The following is a 14,374-nucleotide window of genomic DNA, read 5'->3' on the forward strand; positions in this document are numbered from 1 at the left end:
TCAGAATCACTCCTACCCCGTTTCTCTTCCTATCAACACCATGATAGAAAAGTTTGTATCCTCCTCCAATACTATGTGCCTTGCTGCCCTTCCACCTTGTCTCCTGCACACACAGTACATCTACCTTCCTTCTCTCCATCATGTCTGCCAGCTCTCTGCCTTTCCCTGTCATTGTGCCAACGTTAAGAGTCCCTATTCTCAAACCTATGTTCCTGCCTTTTCCCTTCTCTCTCTGGCAACGGACCCTTCTGCCTCCCCTCTTTCTTCCACCAACAGTAGTCAAATTTCCACCGACACCCTGTAGGTTAACAGCATCGGTGGCGGTCGTTGTTAACCCGGGCCTCGACCGATCCGGTATGTCTAAAGTGTTGTGGATGATTCGCATGGTTATTTTGGCAATTTTTACGCCGGATGCCCTTCCTGACGCAACCCTCTCTATTTATCCGGGCTTGGGACCGGCACAGAAGTTACTGGCTTGCAACCCCTGTGGCTAGATTGGACTCAAGTTGTGTATCATTGCCAAATGAAATGCTTTCTTTTACCACAGTGAGATGCTTGTTTAAATGTCAGTGTCATAGGTTCTGTCATCACAAAAGTGTTTGGTACGAATGTGCTGGTGAAATCCTGTTCATAGCCTTTCCTTTTCATTTTCAACTATCTTCTATTTTTAAATTGCGTGAAAAAAATAAAGTGACAATAGAAAGGGTGGTGCTGTTTTTATTGGATTTCCACAGAGCAAAATGTGTTTACACCGCAAAGCCACGTGGAGGCAGGTTGAAGCGTTGAGAGATTTAGATACGTGGCCTCAAGCTGAGAATGTGGTTTGTGCATCATTGCAAAATGTGAGTTTGTTTTGTCATCACTATGGCATGCCGGCTTTTGAAGAATAGGGATGCAGGGGCTGACAGTCTTTGAGAAGGAACTATGCAGGAACTCTTTGAGAAGGATGTTTTACTGAAGAAGCTGATCATTTTTGTTCTTAATAAATGTCAATAGGCTAAATAAGTTTACTTTCTCCATAAGTTCCTTCTTCGCCTTGAGTTCATAGCTGGTGAAATTTCCAAACTTAAGAGGTTATGGGCCCAGGAGTTATTCTTTGAGGTGTTTTATTTATTTATTGATGATTTTATCACAGATCGATGATAACATCATCCATGATCCATGGTGATGAATGCTAGTATGAGCTTTAGGGAGATAAAGTGCTAAAGGTTCAAACAAACTACTATAAGAGAACCCGATGGGGAAGCTAAAGTTGTGACAAATGCTCTCAAAAATACTGATTTTTATGCCAAGCTGATATATTTTTAAATAAAGCTTCCTAATATTCATGAGAGATCCACCAAATAATGAAAATTGTGTTTTTAGTGTTGAAATGCTCTGGTAGAATTTTTCTCATAATGGAAGACAGATAAAGACGATAACACTTAAAATTACATTTCTGAATATTTCTTTATACAAATTGTTGTGAAGCAGGAGCAGACAAAAAAGGAAGTTTGTAAAAGATTGTATTTGTTACATAGAAAATATGAATATGCTGGGTGGGCCACAAGCTCCTTGAGGGGCGGGGTTGCCCTGCGCTAACAGTCCTGCCCACTGGGAACGCTTTTACAGAAGTTGAAAAGATGATTGGAGTGGGTCAACTATTACTAACTAGACAACTAAATAACTATTATGCCAGGAAAGAAAGCCCCATATTGCCAGTCTGAGCACCAGGCAAAAATTCCTACAGAAAAGAAACGATGAGTGTGATTGGTTTACAGTTCGTAGTTTATTGTGATGCAAACTCTGCAGGCACAGTACTACAGGGCACTGTGTGAGACTGTTTCTGGGTAGGAACTATTTAATGAAAAAACAAGAAAATGTATGCAGTACAGAATAAATTTCTTAAGTTATGGATGATTATAAATGGATACAGACAGGAGTGTATGAGGTCAATCCGGGAACAATCTTTGTGACATAGACGGATGTGACAGAGAATTGGGAACATTTTCTAAATAAAACATTTTTCAGATTCCGAAATAAATAAAATGGAAGTCATGTAAGTTATTTATTTTTCTGTGCAGCCCGGTACCAGATGACTCACGGACCAGTACAGGTTCGCGGCCCGGGGGTTGGGGACCGCTCACGTATATAACAAAGGCTCTCTGAAATACCATAATTACTCGACTGTTTACGATCAATGTAAATCAGCAGATTCTGATGCGGGGAACGTAAAGTGTTGCATTTCGATACAAAACCGATTTTCACTCCATGACCAATTTTCCAACGATTGGCTTTTCCGTGAAAGGGACGCCATCCATCCGTCTTTAGCAAATTCCTGATAGGTCAAAGTTTGACCTGGTTTAACTTTCAACTTCTGTTAAGTGGACAAAAGTCTTCGTAGGGCCCAAAAAGGATGTTACTAATGTGCGTAGCGACACGTGAACACAGGAGTTCTGAACACGTAAGTCTTCATCGGAAGTGGTCGCTTGAACGCTGAGGCCGGTGGGAACGTAGCTTCGAGATTAACTCAAAAAATGCTGTCAGTCGACTAAGGTGCAAACATGTAGATATTAAATATTTTATTGTGAGATCCATTGTAAATGAGGGAAATATTTATTTGCTGTTTTTGACAACAGGAAAATGGGTTACTAACATTATGACCAAACAATCAGCTTACTTATCTAGTACCAACAAAAGGAGGAGCAACCAAAGTGCAGAACAAAAAAATTGAATAAAATAATCACCAAACGCCAAAATATAATAACAATAAAAGCAGATCAATGATAAAATTAATAAAATAATAAAAGGCAACAAGCTGTCCGACTAAACCTGCTCACTGCCGTTTAAAAGCCTGAGTAAACACAAGTTTGTAAAAGTGAGTTAAAATCATTGAGGTATTTGCCAGACCTCACAGAAAGGGAGAGACACTTCTAGACTTTGGGAGCTTCAACTGAAAAAGCTCAGTATACTCCATGTCACAAGTCGAGTTCTGGGAACCATTTGATCTTCAGATCTCAGGGCTTGACAAGGACGATAAAAATACAAAAAAAAGGTTCTGAAGGATAAAGAGTTGCCAAAGCATTTAAAAACTAGAAGTCATAAAAACAAATCTAAAAGACACAGACAGCCAGTGAAGAGAAGGCAGAAATGGGGTGACTGCCTGGTCCCCGTTAATTTTGGACCAGCTGGAGACCCTACAGAGAGTTGCAATAGTCCTGTCTGGAAAAGATGAAAGCGAGGATCACTTGTTCCAGTGCAATTTAAGGGAGATATGGATTGACCTTGGTGATTAGTCGCTAGTGATAAAAAGTACACTGGACTACTGCACTGACCAGTGACGCTCAGTAAAGTTCAGGAGGTACTGGTGTCATGAGTCCAATTTACAAACACATGAACCCTACACATTAATTATTCACCCTTTGATTGGCACCAGTTAAAGTGTGTTGTTTAACATTTATTTCAATATTTTTCTTCCATTCAGAAACTGTAGCGTGAGCAAAAGAACAAAATCACCAAAATTGTTTGTCTGTGCGGCGCTCCTTCTGAGTAACGCGTCTTTTCAAGTTTAGACAGGAAATCTTCCATTTAGAAAATAACGCTAAATAATAATAAAGAATAACTGGACAGCTGCACTTGACTTGTTAACACTTATTCTATTATTCTTTAGCCCGGGTGTCACATTCTCTGGGATCACAGCGAGTGCACGAGTACTGCACGTCTTATTCAGTGTTTTTCTAATGTGAATTTTTAGTACATAGAAAAGACTTAATGAGTCACAAACTGTTATCAACGTAGTGAGACAGTTGAAGAGATATTAACAAATTAAGTAGTTCATAATAAAGCGTCTTTTATAACTATAGAAAGACCGAAACATTAAAGCGCATGCGTCAGCTGCACTTCCAGTCACAGTGTGTGCGGTGCAGGTAGGGGAGGCAGGAGCTGCCAATGCCTCACCTTTTTGTGTATTTCAACAGGAAATTCGTAAATTAAATACTTTTTGTTTTTTATTAAAAATTTGATGAAAACCCACACTGAAAAAAGTAATCATACTGTCATGGTTTGAGGTTCTTTTGTATTGGTTTTGCTTTCTGTCTTGTTCTGTCATGGTTAAGTTCTGTTTCCTGTTTTATTTTGAAAGGTTTCCTGTCTTGTCTTGTGTCGTGAGTTTTACTTCCTTTGGTCCCCATCTGCCCTGATCGTGTTCACCTGTGTCTTGTCTGCCCTGTCTGTATTTAAGTCTTGTCTCTGCCTTCCTCCTGTGTTGGTCCATTAGTTACCCCTGTTATGGTGTTCATGCCATGTTCCTCGTCCATGTTTCATGCCACGCCAAGTAAGTTTTTGTTTCCTTTGTCATCCTGCTCTGCAGCGCTTTTCGTTTGTGTTTGTCATTAAACCCACTTGCCCCGGAACTTTGTGCCTCCTGTCTCTGCGCCTGGGTCCTACCGGCTCTCGAGCCACCTCACCGTGACACATACAACAGACATGTCTAAAAATTGATTTATGATTTTTATTTCTAATAAAAAAAATCTAATCATTTCATCTTATTTAAATTAGATTCCTTCCTCAGATTCCACGTCGCTGGCAGTGACCTGTTTGTCAACTTTAAAAGGCCTGTCAAGGTTCACCCGAAAATTCTTAATGAAAGGAGCATCTGAAGGGTTCAATGACACTCCAGCAACTTGTGAGCAGGTCCATTTCTTCAAAAAGGTTAACCTGAGGAAGTCTGTAGGCTTACTTGCTTGGAGTCCAAAAGAGTGGATGGAATTATTATTCATATGAGCCAAAGTAGCTATTTTATTATTATTTATTTATTTATTTATTTAGCTTGAAGTTTATTCCTAGTGAAGCTGCATAAGCTCTACACCAAGTCCTGTGATCAAGAGTAATTTAGTAAAACTAGACTGACTAAGCCCCGCCCATATGTGTAGAAAATTACCTGCCATGCTTTGAGTTCCCGTATTGCAGCTCAAAGTCTTAATGAACATCTTCCCTGTGCTGCTTTCCTGTACTGCTTTTTGCTGAAGAGGATTATCAGAAGAGAAGTGGCAGCCCTCACAGAAAGTTTGGACTATTGCATAACCAGCTTCTGAATTTTTGTTTTGTTTTTTCTATTGTCCTGACATAAACCTACTTGTATTTAAATATTGTATTTGGAATTTCTTCCCAGATTTAAAGTTAGGTAAGAAGTTTTACTCTTGAAGTTTGGAAACCTACTGCTATCAAGGTGGAGCACATTTTCTTACTTTGCATGTCTGTTTCTACTTCATTAAAAGAGGGTTGCAAACTAAAACAACATGAGATCAAACAAGGAATTCATGGCTGTCTTTCTGCTGCTGGGACCCATGCTTTTTATAACATTGACAATTCATGGATGGGATTTTTATCAGCTAAACATAGGTAGGAACTATTTTTTTCTTTAAATCCTTTGCTTTTTTTTGTCTAAAGTTTAAAAAACCAGAAATGTTTCATATCCTTGTGTTATGTATTTTACTGAATGAGGGGGAAAAAAAACAAGAATTTTCAGTAAATACTGAGCTGTGCCAGTCAGGGTTTTGAAAGCGCTGTAGTTTTTTTTTCTTTACAAAAAGTGATATATTGTCAATTTTAATTGATTTCGCATGTCAAATATTCATCATTTCCCTTCACAGCTAAACTTCAGCAGCTAAATCTGAATTTACCACAGATGAATGAATTATTTTTGCAAAGCACTGATAAAATTATGTTTTTTTTAAACATGGTCTTGTATTTTTTGGATGATAAAGGGATATGATGACATGTAATGTTAGGCTGAGGTTGTAAGGGGCTGTAAACTAGGAGGGAGCGTAAACACAGTTGGATGACAGGGTGTGAGGGCAGGCTTACTCCACACAAACAGTGCAGCCCACAACTGAGAGGCAAATTTCCAATAAACTCCTGCTGCTCTGCAGAATATATGTCCTAGAAAACGACTTTGGGATTTTTGGCATAATCATAATAAAAAGATCACTGGGAATGCTTTGAAAATAGATCAAAAGATGATCAGAGTGGGACTTTTAATTCAAGGATTTTTCTAAAATATTTACTTCTGTGTTTGCAGCACCGAAATCTTCAGAACGGATAAGACTAAGAAAGGATCTTCTGAGGAAGCAGTGTGGTGGCATGAACCAAAGTTTGGTTAACTTGAATAAGATTGACTTAAACAATTTTATTGTGGATGACAAACACGGCATCATCTACTGTTACATTCCTAAGGTGACGCATCATCTGCGCTTACTCACATTCATAAAGGCATATGAAAGAGTGCCATATTTAAAAGATCTGTTTTTGTCTTTTACTCTGCGGTTTTCCAAAGATATTTTACATCATTTATGCAGGATAGAACTTTACAAATTGAAATTGTGCATAAAAACATCTGGATGCAAATGTAAATATTTAGAAATAGCGAGAAGTACACCCTGGACAGATTACATTTTTATTTTAAGATAAATCATAAACAAGTCAATGTTTAGGAAAACAAAAATCTCTTGTGGATTGTTTATGTAGATTTTTATTTTTTTAAATTTTAGGATAACTTTATTTTTAAGCTATGTGTAGAAAGTCAACTATAGACAACTATAAAAGAAGAACAATATATAAAGTTAAATGTAAAAAAAACCTTTGATAACCAGTAATGCAACAATTACTTTTTAAATGTTTTCTGCAGGTGGCATGTACCAACTGGAAAAGGACTTTAATTGCTTTAAATCATGATGAACCATATCCAGACCCCAAGTCCTTCGAACATAACTGGGTTCACCGTTTTGATAGATTCAAGCTCCTAAGACAATTTCCAATCCCAGAGAGAAAGGTCAGTTTGTTGCAGAAACACTCATTTCCATTGGTCCAGTGTGTCTCTGTTGCGTTGGCACAAAAACAAAACATTACTTTATCAATCAGAATGTTTATATCTCCTTCATCATGTCTGCGTCTGAAGTCCGGTCCGCCTCTATGCAACATTTATGTAGGAGTTCTGTTTCCAGTCTCTCAACGTGTCAATTTTGCAGTTAAAAAGCTGGAGAAACAGGAAACCTGGGCAGGTTTCAAAATAAAAACTTTTGTCGTACTTTCAAAATAAAACTTCATAAAATGTTATTTCATATTTACGGTGACATGCCCTGAAGAAGGGGAGGGCATGGGGCCTGATTGCTAAAGTTTTGGCTGTTGATGATAACAGGGGGGAGAGCAAGACAAACCACTCCGCTAGGAGCCAGGAGGGAGGGGGGACGGATAGGAGACGTAATGGAGTGTCTAAAATGTAAGAAAAACTGATCGTCCTGAGATGGAATCCTCACGCAATACAACAGAGACGCATCAAAGGCTGACCAGTTTAAATTCGGGGTAGGATCGTCCTGAAACATTTTTTAAATAGAGGGATTGATGTTTGTTTATGTGTTCTGCAGGCAAAACTAAAGCACTACACCAAGTTCCTGTTTGTCCGTGATCCATTTGTGCGCCTCATCTCCGCCTACAGAGACAAGATGCAGAAATATGATCAGTACTTTTATGACGGCTACGTTAGAGTCATCTTGCAACGTTTTAAAAACCAGCGTAATTTAACGGTGAACTATAATGTGGCAAGGAAACAGGGTCTCCAGCCTTCATTCTATAACTTTATTCAGTACATACTGGACCCACAAACAGAGACTTATGAACCATTTGAGCCCCACTGGAGGCAGATGCATCGTCTGTGTCACCCCTGCCTCATTGAGTAAGGACATATCTACCAAAATTAAAAACTAGATCATGTAGCTTGGTATCAAATTGAGGAAAAAAAATGGTTTTGTTTTTTCTCTTCAGGTATGACCTTGTTGGCCATCAAGAGAGTCTTCAAGAAGATGCTCAGGAGCTGCTGACGATGTTAAAACTGGAAAACGATGTAAAGTTTCCTCCTTCATATGAAAACATGACCTCTGCTGATTCTGTTATGGACTGGTTTCAAAGTGTACCAGTGGAAGACAGGAGGAAGCTGTACAGAATCTATGAAAAGGACTTTCAACTTTTTGGTTACAGAAGGCCAACCGAACTGCTGGATGACTGAGCTGATGTCAGAACATTACCTTTTTTACTTTTTTGTCAGCTGTACAGCGGTATGGCGCTCGGCCTCTGATCGCAAGATTGCAGGCTTAGTGCGTAAAAATGTGTGTGAATGGGTGAATGGGACTGTGACTGTAAAGCACCTTGGGCTCTCAAACAGGGTAGAAAATGCGCTATACAATATTGGGGCAATCCGACCATAAAGTTTTTAAGATAGATTCCAGGTCAGACGAGGAAAATGAAGACGTACGTGAATCTATTTATCTAAATGTTGATGCATCATAATGGAGCAGGGAGTTTGTGGCCCACCGATTGTAACTTCTATGTCTTAAATAAGCTGTTTTTTCACCTGTATTTTTTTCATCTAACAACAATTTGAATAAAGAAATATTCAGAAATCTAATTTTAATCCTAAATGTTCTTATATGTGTTCTCCATCATGACCATCTCCAAAATGCCACAAAAACATGTTAATAAAAATAAAAGCACAACTTTCATTGGAGTGGGTCTTTAATATCCTGCCCTCTTGCTTCTGATTTCCTCTCTTCAGAGATGTTCGGCACAAAAGTTGTTGTTAGTCAAACATATCCTAATCTTTTTTTAACTCTGTCTTTAACCCTTGTGGTATCTTAGATGACCCCACCCTTACATTAACGTGTTCTCCCTACCATGACAAAGGTGGATAAAGGTGGAAAGATTTCATGTAATCCATGGACACCAGTGAAGATCACAAATCATTGAAGAAAAAAGGTTCAGAGCACTGTCTAGTGGGTCTAGATGACCCAACTCCCAGCTATTTACAAGTTGGTTTGAAATATTAGACTCTTTTTCCCAAATAGTAGCTGGGACAGGCTTCACCATTGTGACCCCAAAAGAGATTGAGGGGGTTTAGAAATGGATGGGTTTTGTTAGGACTTTTTTTTGTAGTTGCAATTCCCAAAAGAACTTGACGGCCACCTGTTGTTTGTGTGTTTACTGGTTGAACTTAAATCTTCACCTGATTACAACTTTTACCGATCAGAAGATGGCCAAAACAACAGCAGCAGTGCATGTTGCATGTTAAGAGTATGGGAATGGTTGCATGTCTGATGATCTGGTGAGAAACCAAACAAGCTAGTGTCAGTAGAGTTTGTCTCATCCTGCTTTTGACTAACAAATTAAGTCTGTATCATTGTTCGTCCTTGAGATAAGCGATGTTGACCAACATTAAAATGTTAAGGTTTCTTTGTTTTACACTAACAAATATCAGCTTTGCCATGACCCTTGTCATCGTGTTCTCTTATTCAATTGTCACAAACTCCATGATTATCCAACATAAAACAATAATTTTATTTTTCCTTATATGAATTTGAAGAAAAAACTAAGTGTAGTTATCATTCCCGTATATGTATATTGGAGTCTCAAGAATGGGATTTTACCTGCAAAACTGAACCTGATGTCTGTTTATGTGCAAAAAAGAATTAAAGCTTTGTATATGTTATATTTTGTTTGAACATATGCTTTGTTACAAGTTTGTTTGGGTGTCAGCTTATGACCATATTTGACTTAGTTGCATAAGTTTGCATTCTTCTTTTTTAATGCATGTTCATGTAGTTATCCTGTAAATGTTTGGTATCAGATACCCATTTTCCCAGTATCCCCCACCCCTAGTGTTTAATCCGTTTCAAATGTTGTTTGTTCTAATCTTTGCATATTTTTGCTACAAGTAATTTACAGGAGACCCTTTGAGCTAAATATCTTGCTTTTATACTTAAAATACTAAAAAAAAATTGAACATTAGGTTTATCTGTTGGACTGTTCAAGAGCTTTCCTTTTTTTGGGAAAATATTCAAGCTGAGTAACATAGGTCCAGACTAAAAAAAAATGTTTATTAAGTACGTTGAATATGAAGAATGGAGGAGTTGTTTTATTTTTTTTGTTCATTAGGAATATTTACGCCAGATAGCAGTGGATGCAGTTTGTTTTTACCAAACAAAATTGCATGTTAATGTTCTGTTTTTTATTCTTGCTCACTAACAAAACTAAACAGGAAGTTGGAGCTGCCACAAAAACTGCTAATCAAATCAGGGGGTTGTTTTGAATGTCAAGTTATTGCTGGAAAAAGTCTGTGTTTTGAGTCTGTGCTTGTATCAAACTGTGAGTGCATAGTTCTATGTGGCAAAAAAGTGATGTTTTTGGAGGTTAAGGAATGTGTCCCGAATTAGTAGTGTTTCTTGTTCACTTCTAACACCAAGGATGGCCTACATTTCAAATTCTTCTATTCTAAATAACAATCCCCTCACAAACACACACACGCATTTTACAAGGAAGGTGGGACCTAGGACCATCTGTCCCCTACCCCATCCCTGGTAGGGGGTACTGGGCCCTTGGCAACGGCGGCCTGGGTGCTGGCTTCCTGGGCCCAGCAGCCCTCTCTCCCACTGAGCTTTCTGGCAAGACCAAGAGGCCAGGATCACATCCCACCTGAGCCGGGGGGTGTCCGTGTCCCTGTGTTGTGGGTCATGGTCCTTGCCTGGCCTGGGATGCGGATGTGTTCACCCGGAGGGCGGTTGCTCTCCATCTGCTGCCATGCAGGCGTTGGGGGGTTCGGGCTGCCGCAGCTGCTGCGGAAGGGGTCTTGGTGTGGGGATGACTGGGCACTCTCCCTCCTTCTTTTTACATTCCATCATCCATTTTAGAGGAACATGAACACTCACTTGAGCACAGGTGTTAGCTCACCTTTGCACTAATTTTTCTGAACCTCACCATAATGATAAACATCCAGCTTGTTGCTTTATGCTGCTTCATGGTTTTCCCCCCATCCTTTCTATAGTCACCCTTCTATTCCCCCTTCTCTAAAATCCCTCTCTCTTCTTCCCTCCTTTCCTTTTCCGTCTGGTCAAACACAGAAGATTTTCAAATATGATTAAAATGGATAAAGTTTGGCCTCGATTACAAAAGGGGTTTATTCAGACATACCTCTGGTTTGTCAGAAGATTCATAACCCCTGTTGTCAAAGAAAATATGTCCAACACAAGAGGCATTCAGCTCTCATCTGTCTGTCCAGCTGTTGGACAGGACAAGTTATAAATACATAAATAAAAATCCCCCAGAAAGCAGTCTAGTCTGCTCAAGTTGACAGAATAAGTCTCCACATTTCTGTAACCCTTGTGCAATCCTAGGCACTTTATCATTGGGAGTTGGGTCATCTAGACCCACTAGACAGTGCGCTGAACCTTTTTTCTTCAATGATTTATGATCTTCACTGGTGTCCATGGATTCCATGAAATCTTTCCACCTTTATCCAACTTTTTCATGGTAGGAATAACACATCAAAGTAAGGATGGGGTCATCTAAGATAGCACAAGGGTTAAAATGCTGTTAGTTTAAGACATGCTATAAGACATGTTATAAACATGCTTACATTTTCTTTCCCCATAGGGCATGAAGTACTGCCTTTGCCTGTCGAGCATAGACTAGTGTTTAGTCACTTTGGCAATAAACCTTTGATGAAGTAACTTCAAAAAACCTTTAAATACATTTGTTGACAGTGATTGGTTTGTGTTGAAAGACAAATTGTTTGCTCTTGTAGTCGCTCATTCATTCATCTTGGTGTTATCTGGCTAAATACTGTTGTGCAATGCATTCACATAAACAGTTTCCAGCAAATTATTTAAATATATTATAAAATAAAAGAAGTGGTGTTTTTGTGCAAAGACATGTACTAACACATGCAAAGAGCCAGGGGAGGAATCCTGTTTTGTTAAGGACCTGTCTTGGCATAGATTCAACGGGGTGCACCATATAAAGGCAAAGAAGGACAAGGTCCAAATACTTTCCTCCTAGGAAGAGATCAGCACCACCCTGAGTTTGGCAGCCAAGTAGATCCCCATTTAACAGATAAGTGCCATAAGAGGATGATGTTACCCAGTCTAACTTCATGTCCAGTGGGCCGGATTCTCTCTCATCCTTAGGCAAACTGCAGGCTGAACCAGGCGGGGTCCATTATCCCAACATGGATAAGGGACCCCGCCTGGTTAAGAATAAGACAGCAAGGGCATTCGGTGAAGGTTATGCCTAAGTTACATTTTTGGGTTGTTTTATGTAGAGGATTCACACCTGGCTGCAAAACATGAGTTTGAGTGATTGCTTTCAGTGCAAAGGTACATTCACACCACCTGCGTCAACTCATGTTTAGGCAGCCACTTCCAATGAAATCTCAATGCACGTGTGTAAACCCTCATTTCAGGCTTCGACATCCAGAACTCGTGTTCACACGTCACTTTGCAAGTTTTTAAGGCTGCTCATGGGCTCTACGTACAAAATGGGCATTCTTTGATTGTGCGCTAGAAGTTCAACCAGTTAAACCCTGAACTTAGATGAATCAGGGAGTCGGGTATAGGTATGACGTGTGAGTAGCATCCCTTTCAAAACACCGAAGTACTAACCATTGTAAACCTGATCATGGAGGAGAAATTAATAATTGCAGTTTGTGCTGGGCCTGAATTCTATGACACCAACTCTTCTTATGTATCGTAATAGAGCAGTGAAAGAAAAAGCCTGCCAGCTGCCAGCTATTCCTGAATCGAGAAATGCTGAGAAAGATAATAATAAGAGAATAATTATCATCTTGAGCAGGTGTTTAATATGGATGAAACCGGCCTCTTCTGAAATCAGATTCACTTTGACACTTAACTGATGAAGGAGGAAGCATGGGCTCCTGGTTTTAAGGTACAGAGAGACAAAGTGACACTCCTAATGTGCGTTAGAAAGTACGGTACAGTCTTTTACTCTGAATAAAGAAAAATCACTTTATGTTCTATGTTATATTCCAACGTTCTTTAATAAATGTTTTAAAAAGCATCAGAAATATTTCGGAAGAGTTTTTGATGAGTAACGATCGGTGACGGATAATTGCTCGGCGGTGGGGATGGGGGGTGGTTCTCCGTATTTGTCTTTGGTTCCTAATACTGTAGTGCAGGGGTGTCAAACTCATTTTCACTGAGGGCCACATCAACATAGTGGCTGTCCTCAAAGGGCCAGATATAACTTACACATTCAACTAAAATAAACGTTACTACTCCTTAATGTTAAATAACTCGTTTCTTTATTTATTATAACTTTTTAAAGTGACAATTGCAGTTGCATAAAAAACATATATATGCTTGTTACTCTAGCATCAATCCTTTTAAATTTGATTCTGTCAGGTTAGGTTATATTGACAGTGTTTAAGTCCTAATGTATAGTTGCCCAATCCAATATTTCAAGTCAGATTCCCCTTAGATATGATAAATACACACCATTTTTTATTTTTTATTTTAAGAAAATAAAAACTTTTATGCTCTCGCGGGCCACATAAAATGACATGGCGGGCCACATTTGGCCCGCGGGCCTTGAGTTTTACACGTGCTGTAGTGTGTTCTTGAATGTGCAACACGTGCCCGGTGTGAATGTTTCTTAAAGTCATGTAAAAACATGTTTAGGGCTTTCGGGTTCAAAACTCTCACATCCACTTGTTTCTACGCAATCTTTGCAAAAAAGAGAAAATGTCTAGTTCTGTGGGCGGAAATTTCTTGTTGATGTCAGAAGAAAACGGCCAGACTGGTTCCAGCTGATAGAAAGACAACAGAAACTCAAGTAACCACTGGTTGCAACCGAGGTCTGCAGAAGAGCATATCTAGACACACAACACATCCAACCTTGAGGCAGATGAGCTACAGCAGCAGAAGAGCTCACAGGGAGTCACTCCTGTCAGCTAAGAACAGGAAACTTTGGCTACAATTCACACAGACTCACCAAAACTGGACAATTTCAATCGAGTAAGTCTAAAATAATTTTGACAGACAAAAGCAGACAAACAAAATTTAGTTACAGAAAAACCAGACAAATTTGAGAAATGTCAAACATATACATATACATATATATATATATATATATATATATATATATATATATATATATATATATATATATATATACATATATATATATATATATATATATATATATATATATATATATATATATATATATATATATATATATATATATATATATATAAAATTCAAGTAAAAATGTATATTTCATACTTCAAATAGCTGGATAGTAGGATAGCTTAGTTGGTTGCGTGTAGGACTGGCACATGGGAAACCAGGGGGCGCAATGAGCTTCATCCAGCTTGGGCCTTCATGGCCTTTCGTGCTATTGCCTAACTTTGTAGCCACATTGGGGCCCAATTATGAGTCCCCCCGTGCTGGTCCTCACAGGGAGTTGTGCCAGGACGCGAATCAGGTGTAAAAACTCTCTGCCCAACAACCTGTGAGAATCAGTGAAACCTGATTCGCTGTGGCGAGCCCTGAAA

At 39.0% G+C, this 14,374-nt stretch overlaps 1 protein-coding gene across 2 annotated transcripts; it reads left to right on the forward strand.

Moving 5' to 3' along the window:
* The first annotated feature begins 4,037 nt into the window (after nucleotides 1–4,037).
* On the forward strand, nucleotides 4,038–8,515 carry LOC144987111 (carbohydrate sulfotransferase 12-like). 2 transcript variants are annotated; one of them, XM_078936039.1, is made up of 5 exons: nucleotides 4,038–5,379; nucleotides 6,059–6,213; nucleotides 6,665–6,808; nucleotides 7,401–7,708; nucleotides 7,798–8,515. In XM_078936039.1, the coding sequence occupies exons 1-5, from the start codon at nucleotides 5,277–5,279 to the stop codon at nucleotides 8,036–8,038; spliced, it is 951 nt and encodes a 316-aa protein (XP_078792165.1). In that variant the 5' UTR covers nucleotides 4,038–5,276; the 3' UTR covers nucleotides 8,039–8,515. The 2 variants fall into 2 exon arrangements, with proteins under 2 accessions (XP_078792165.1, XP_078792166.1); XM_078936040.1 differs by lacking the exon at nucleotides 4,038–5,379 and having other exon boundaries at nucleotides 5,410–6,213.
* Nucleotides 8,516–14,374: the final 5,859 nt, after the last annotated feature.

The sequence above is a fragment of the Oryzias latipes genome, chromosome 18 (genome assembly GCF_053564925.1).
Source record: "Oryzias latipes strain Hd-rR chromosome 18, Olatipes_Hd-rR_3.1".
Taxonomy (NCBI): domain Eukaryota; kingdom Metazoa; phylum Chordata; class Actinopteri; order Beloniformes; family Adrianichthyidae; genus Oryzias; species Oryzias latipes.